Raw genomic sequence first — 7,774 nt, forward strand, 5'->3', positions numbered from 1 at the left:
TGAGAGGTAATATCAGGCTCCGGCGATGGCATGCTTCTCGTTCCTTCCTTCATACTTCCTCCCCTCTGCACTTCATTCGTAGAAAGAACCATGCACTTCACAGCAGGTCATCTTTTACTGTACCGAAAAGTGCTAAGGAAGCAGAAGGAAGCAGTCACGTAGAAGATACGAGTATCTCATCACATGCGCACCTCTCGCGAGTTCTTACCCTCTCGCAGCGGGGCAACTTCGACTTGCAGGAGCGAGACAGTCACCTACAAAGGCGATGGAGCGCATCCAGATGGTGAGGAGGGGGGGGGGGGGGTCGTCGAAGAGACAGGTCTCGCAAGAGAATACCAGGCGCAGCGACGATGAGAGTTGGCTCATGCCGACCTAACTGTTCTTGATATTATTAAATGACTAATGAATCGAATGAATGAATGAATGAATGAATGAATGAAGACTTGTATTTATTTCATTAAAATCGAATTAAAGGAGCGAAGCAAGCGGACATCTTGACTTTTTCGTGTAAAAAACTGGGCTCGGACACAAGTGAGCCCGCCCCAATTTTTCCTCGCCAACATCCTTACCAGCGTCAGTCCTTCTGGTACGTCTTCGTATTTCAACTAATGGTCCTATAGGAATGTGCCACACAAGAAGAAGAAGTAGGTCGAAAGCTCGACCATCGTATCCTGTGCTCGTGTTCCCGTGTGCGTTCTAACATATGCAATGCTTGTCCCTCTGCTCGCGTTTGCTATCTTTAGCTCGGACCTCTGCCACCTCAGCTCGGCGACGTTGAACGATCTACTACCAGACCTTCTAGTCCACTCCTCGAACCATAGCCGCGCCGTTAATGGGTCGAGCATGGACGATTATCAAGGAGCACCGTTAACCACCCTACAGTTGGACATCAAGCCAGGACGTCTCTACACGCGCCTTCTTCTGCAAGAGCCTAAAGACGTCCCAAGGGCCATCGTGAACGTGAACGACGAAAATCTAGCCAAACGTGACTTCAACGTCAAGCACTCGCCCCTGGCGCATCGTCGGCAGTACGTCTTCGTTGTCTCGGATCAGGGCGACGTCAAGTCCACTGACCAGAGTGTTGCATTCCGCAGAAGGTTTGGCTTTCAAAAAGCTCGCGTGACAAGAGGATTATCCGCAGATTCCCTCGCGGCTGTACGCAGAAGGGTGAAACGGCGCAAACGAAGCCTTGCAGGCGATGACGTAAGTAAATGTCACAATCTCAGGCGAGCTTCATGCGATTAAAAGTATTTTATTGGCCAGTGATGAAATATTTGTACTACGCCATAGATAGCTGGAGAATGAAAAAATTGTCACCGACTTAACGCAACGGGAAATAACAATTTATTTAGACGTTTCGTCTCCTATGCGGGAGACATCATCAGTGCAAGTCTAGGGACGGGAATGAGGAGCACTAAAACCGGTCTTGCTATTTACGGGTTTTCCGAGGCCAGAGTACAGTCCAGGAAGTGGGCCACGGTTGGCATTACATGCTGTTGGCTCCCTCTGTATGTGCCACGATTCGAGGAATTTTCTGGGTCCCCACCGCTGTTCACGTGCCAAGGTGACGGCACCCTTGTAGTCGAACACGTGTCCCGTTGTCCAGCAATGATCCACGAGCTCGGTCTTTGACCTAGTTGCGTTGGTCGCCTTTTCAACGTCTCGTCTGTGTTCTTTAACGCGGGTGTCCCGTTTCCTGCCTGTCTCACCTACGTACGTGGCATTGCACTCCAAACAACATAGCCTATAAACAACACCGCTTTCGCTTCCAGGTGGGGTGGGATCTTTTGGCCTTGAAATGATATGTCGAAGTTTCATATGGGGTTTGAAACAAGTCTTTATCCCCAAAGGTAGTAGAATGCGCCGAATACGCTCCGAAACCCCTTTGACGTAGGGAATTGAGATGGTCCCATTATGTGTGGAAGGTTCTTTTGGCTGCCTGTCTTCTCTACGCCTGCGCGTGTCGTCGATAAACTTCTGGGGATAACCTCGTTTCCTAAGCAGTTCATTGACGGTGGTCTCTTCTGAAGATTGAAGTTGAGAGTCGGAGGCGAGACGCTCAGCACGATCCAACAGGGTTCTGACGACGGCTCGCTTGTGTTCGGTAGGGTGGTGGGAATTAAAGTCCAGGAAGTTGCCAGTGTCGCAGGCCTTACGGTAGACCGTTGTTTTGATTTGTCCTACTTGGTCGTGATGTACATTTACGTCCAAAAAAGGAAGCACGTTGTTTTTCTCGATTTCATAAGTAAACTGAATAGAAGGTTCAACACTGTTTAGGACCGAATGGAAGGCATCGACGTGAACCCTGCTTAAAATCACAAAGGTGTCGTCAACGTACCGTCGGTAGAATTTAATGGGGCAGGGCGCTTGCTCTAGTGCAGATTCCTCCACGTGCTCCATGACCAAGTTGGCCAGTGTCACGGACACTGGGCTACCCATTGGGCAGCCCTCAGTCTGATGGTACATCTCCTGATTGAACGTGAAGTATGTTTGTTTGAGGCAAAAGCGCAGCAGGACAATAATGTCTTCCACAGTCAGAGAAGTACGTGCACTGAGGGTGGCATCATCACGGAGCCGCTTTTCGGCGACCCTCACCGCGAGAGTGGTCGGAACGTTTGTGAAAAGGGACACCACGTCGAAAGACACCATCACGTCGTCATCCTCGAGTACGCGCTCACGCACCAGCTCCACAAACTCACGAGAGTTCCGAACCGTCAGGGCGTTGGCTCCAGTTACGGGCGAGATGATGTCAACCAGGTGCTTGGCGAGGTTATAAGTTGGGGAACCAATGAAGGACACAATAGGGCGCAAGGGGCATTCTGGTTTGTGTACTTTGGGGAGGCCGTACAGCTTTGGAGTGGAACCGTCGGACGAGAAAAGATGACGGTATGTAGACTCGTCGAGGTGGCCCTTCTTTTTTAGGTGCCGGAGGTGTTCATTGAGACAACGCTCAGATTTCGCTGTGGGGTCATTGGAAAGTTTCACAAAATGTTTCTTGTCACTTAAAATGGTCTGCATCTTGGCCTGGTAGTCGGTCTTGTCTAGAATGACGGTCCCCTTCCCCTTGTCAGCAGAGAGAATTATTATATTTTCGTCCGACTTGAGGTCACGCAGCGCCGCTTGTTCTTGGCAGCTCAGGTTAGCCGGGCTTACTCTTGCGACAGACAAGGTAGCTGCTACGCGGCTGCGAGCTAGGTTCACACCAGTGCTGTCTTTTATGTGGCGGAGTCTGTCCTCGATTTCAGTGATGAATTTACACACAGGGATGGAGCGAGGAGTCAAAGCAAAGTCCAGACCTTTAGACAGGAGACTTACATGACTTGCACTGAGGTGCTTGGAAGAGAGGTTGAACACAGTGCTGGGATTACTGGGCACCGGGGAAGGGGACCGTCATTCTAGACAAGACCGACTACCAGGCCAAGATGCAGACCATTTTAAGTGACAAGAAACATTTTGTGAAACTTTCCAATGACCCCACAGCGAAATCTGAGCGTTGTCTCAATGAACACCTCCGGCACCTAAAAAAGAAGGGCCACCTCGACGAGTCTACATACCGTCATCTTTTCTCGTCCGACGGTTCCACTCCAAAGCTGTACGGCCTCCCCAAAGTACACAAACCAGAATGCCCCTTGCGCCCTATTGTGTCCTTCATTGGTTCCCCAACTTATAACCTCGCCAAGCACCTGGTTGACATCATCTCGCCCGTAACTGGAGCCAACGCCCTGACGGTTCGGAACTCTCGTGAGTTTGTGGAGCTGGTGCGTGAGCGCGTACTCGAGGATGACGACGTGATGGTGTCTTTCGACGTGGTGTCCCTTTTCACAAACGTTCCGACCACTCTCGCGGTGAGGGTCGCCGAAAAGCGGCTCCGTGATGATGCCACCCTCAGTGCACGTACTTCTCTGACTGTGGAAGACATTATTGTCCTGCTGCGCTTTTGCCTCAAACAAACATACTTCACGTTCAATCAGGAGATGTACCATCAGACTGAGGGCTGCCCAATGGGTAGCCCAGTGTCCGTGACACTGGCCAACTTGGTCATGGAGCACGTGGAGGAATCTGCACTAGAGCAAGCGCCCCGCCCCATTAAATTCTACCGACGGTACGTTGACGACACCTTTGTGATTTTAAGCAGGGTTCACGTCGATGCCTTCCATTCGGTCCTAAACAGTGTTGAACCTTCTATTCAGTTTACTTATGAAATCGAGAAAAACAACGTGCTTCCTTTTTTGGACGTAAATGTACATCACGACCAAGTAGGACAAATCAAAACAACGGTCTACCGTAAGGCCTGCGACACTGGCAACTTCCTGGACTTTAATTCCCACCACCCTACCGAACACAAGCGAGCCGTCGTCAGAACCCTGTTGGATCGTGCTGAGCGTCTCGCCTCCGACTCTCAACTTCAATCTTCAGAAGAGACCACCGTCAATGAACTGCTTAGGAAACGAGGTTATCCCCAGAAGTTTATCGACGACACGCGCAGGCGTAGAGAAGACAGGCAGCCAAAAGAACCTTCCACACATAATGGGACCATCTCAATTCCCTACGTCAAAGGGGTTTCGGAGCGTATTCGGCGCATTCTACTACCTTTGGGGATAAAGACTTGTTTCAAACCCCATATGAAACTTCGACATATCATTTCAAGGCCAAAAGATCCCACCCCACCTGGAAGCGAAAGCGGTGTTGTTTATAGGCTATGTTGTTTGGAGTGCAATGCCACGTACGTAGGTGAGACAGGCAGGAAACGGGACACCCGCGTTAAAGAACACAGACGAGACGTTGAAAAGGCGACCAACGCAACTAGGTCAAAGACCGAGCTCGTGGATCATTGCTGGACAACGGGACACGTGTTCGACTACAAGGGTGCCGTCACCTTGGCACGTGAACAGCGGTGGGGACCCAGAAAATTCCTCGAATCGTGGCACATACAGAGGGAGCCAACAGCATGTAATGCCAACCGTGGCCCACTTCCTGGACTGTACTCTGGCCTCGGAAAACCCGTAAATAGCAAGACCGGTTTTAGTGCTCCTCATTCCCGTCCCTAGACTTGCACTGATGATGTCTCCCGCATAGGAGACGAAACGTCTAAATAAATTGTTATTTCCCGTTGCGTTAAGTCGGTGACAATTTTTTCATTCTCCAGTTATGACGCCCGGCTTTTGGAATATCTTCGCCATAGATAGCGGAGCACCGCATCCCTAGGTCCTAGCCCAATCTTGTGATATACCCGCCTGATCCAATGGCTTCATATCTTACCCGACCCGAATAAAGCCCAAATATATCGTACTGTTCCTCTCCCTGTGCTCCCATGTGCCCTGTGCTGGGCTAAGGGGCACTGTTTCAACATACGTCTTGAAATTCTGCAGAAAACGCCAATGTTCCTCAGCCCAAGCGGTGGTAAGATTCGAACCAACCACCTGTCAGTACTCGATATGAGCTAGGTATTAACGCCAACGTTATTGAATTATTATTAGCCTTCGAGGCCACTTTTTGAGTTCCATAACGCGCCGTGCCTAACTATTAACTCTCTGCCGCAGAGCAAGTTCCAAGCACATGCCCTACTCTCGGATAGTCACCAACCCAAAGATATCTTCGACGCTTACAGAGGAAACCTAACCAGGGACGGCGTCGTACCTCACTTCTTGGCGGACGTTCCGAAACAACTAATCAATGTCGACTACGGCTACGGCCGCAAAATCCGAATGGGCAACTTTTTTGTAGCTCAGCAGCTCTGGCTCGAACCCTTGCACGTTTCCTTCGACATGAAAGAAGGGAACCTCTACGCACTATTCCTTACGGACATCACCTTCATGTTCTGGCAGTACTGGCTGGTGGTCAACATAGTCACCAAGGACGTGTACTCTGGCGATGAGCTCATCCTCTACAGCGGTCCCTTCCCAACCTCTGGACGTCCAGAGACTCTGGTCTTCCTCCTCTACTCGCAGGGCAGTCGAGTAATTGACATTGCAGAGTTCAGGGGGGAAACGGGCTATGACCTGGCCACCAAGGACCCCAGAGTGTTTGCGCACGAGTGGAATCTGGGCGATCCGGTCGCGATCAATTATTTCTTGACAGACGCGGAGAGAGATGACGTCCGTGCAGCGTTGATAAACAACCGGGAAGCTGAGAAGAGGAAGAAAGGCGAGAAGAAATTTTGAAACGTAGGAAGACCAAGGAGCCACTGCTGAAGGTCACAAAAGAGGCAGAAGCTGAGATAAAACAGCCAGAAGAAGCTAATAACTGCCACATTCCGCAATTGTGGTGGCCACTGTTGCTGATGTGTTTTATACTTTGAATATGGTGTGCTCCTGTACGCGTAGTAAAGTAGTGTTCAAACTGAAATTGTTTATTCCTTGTAACGCAAGAAAATTGTGCGTACAAAAATATACTGGACGGGACTACCCAAGGCGAAGAATTCTATGTCGAAGGGTTCTTCAGTACGTACAAAGAGTGTTGGTGATTAACCACATAATATCTGCCACGTTGCACTCTCATTAGTCGCTTGCTCAGTGTTGTGTGAATTATAACTATGGGCTCTGTGTGGAGCTGTTGGAACCTGGCGTCGTTATACGCGTTTCAGATTTCCAGATCGCTGCGAGCTTATGTGGAAAGGCACCGGTACGAAACCTGAACATTTTGCTATTCTTTATTTATTTCAGAATCACCATCCACATTCTTTGTCACAGGCTTTGTCACACCAAGGGAAACGATGTGGCCTCCGTTGATTTCCAGACTGCAACGTGATTATGAGGAAAGGCATCTGGGTCTTGTTTACTTCTTACTGGCTACACGGTCACCATTCCTATTCTTTGTCATAGGGATCAAGGGAAACAATTCAGCAACCGTTGGGTACCAGCCCGTTGGGTGTTTATGGTTAGTCATAGGCAGGCAACTGTTTTCTTGCAGTGAAGAAAAAAAACATGGCAGGTTGGATGGCTTGTGGGATCAGATGAGTCTTGGACAACGGAATCCAGATAACGGGTGAGCGTGGAACTCTTTGGATCACTGAGAGGAGAGCGGCGAGATTGCTGATGTTACTTGTTTCCGAATAGAAAAAGTCAAACGTTCACTTCGTTGTTCGTTCAGCGAGGTTGAAGACACAGGTAGTTCGTTCACTCGTTACTTGAGCTTGATGTCATGTACGCACACATATGTGCACATTGTTTCATTGCTTGCTATGAGACTGTGCTTTGGAAATAAGTGCTTCAGAATATTCGTTTGCTTCGCTTTTGTGTGGACAGAAGCAGTTCTCATTTTTCGTTGGAAACTCGCAGGTCCATGTGATTCCTCATATGTAATATGACATACGGAGATAAATCGATGGCACAAGTGAGTGCGGAATTCTACCTCGCTGCATGGTGTTTTTTTCTTACCACACTTAATTACTTAATTACCACACTTAATTTCAAACTTCATTTTCACAATATTCAATTTCACACTTGTTGTTTGTTGCAGGGTTGAAGAGACCGACGTGTAGGTCGAGCATAATATCTTACTGTCAACATATCTCCTGAGATGCATTATGTAACATGTCGCGCGTCTCCTATCACTACACGTAAAAGTTTGTCATGCTATCGTTATACTTAGCCCCCGCTGTTGTGTCCCTGGATGCACCAACGGGGCATCTTAGACATAGGCCGTTTGTGACACCAAATTGCAGAAGTTTCAGACGAGCTGCTTAGCACTGCTAAGGTGGCCCTAAAGCTACATAAAATACTTTCCCTTGAAGGCTGGCGTTAGCTTTAGCCCAACTCAGATAGAACTGGCTTCC

General features: G+C 49.1%; 1 protein-coding gene across 1 annotated transcript; it reads left to right on the forward strand.

The window, feature by feature from the left end:
- Positions 1 to 654: 654 nt before the first annotated feature.
- LOC135374098 (uncharacterized) lies at positions 655 to 6,304 on the forward strand. Its single transcript, XM_064607100.1, has 2 exons — positions 655 to 1,203; positions 5,541 to 6,304. The coding sequence occupies exons 1-2, from the start codon at positions 709 to 711 to the stop codon at positions 6,159 to 6,161; spliced, it is 1,116 nt and encodes a 371-aa protein (XP_064463170.1). The 5' UTR covers positions 655 to 708; the 3' UTR covers positions 6,162 to 6,304.
- Positions 6,305 to 7,774: the final 1,470 nt, after the last annotated feature.

This window comes from Ornithodoros turicata, chromosome 1 (assembly GCF_037126465.1).
Source record: "Ornithodoros turicata isolate Travis chromosome 1, ASM3712646v1, whole genome shotgun sequence".
NCBI classification, from domain to species: domain Eukaryota; kingdom Metazoa; phylum Arthropoda; class Arachnida; order Ixodida; family Argasidae; genus Ornithodoros; species Ornithodoros turicata.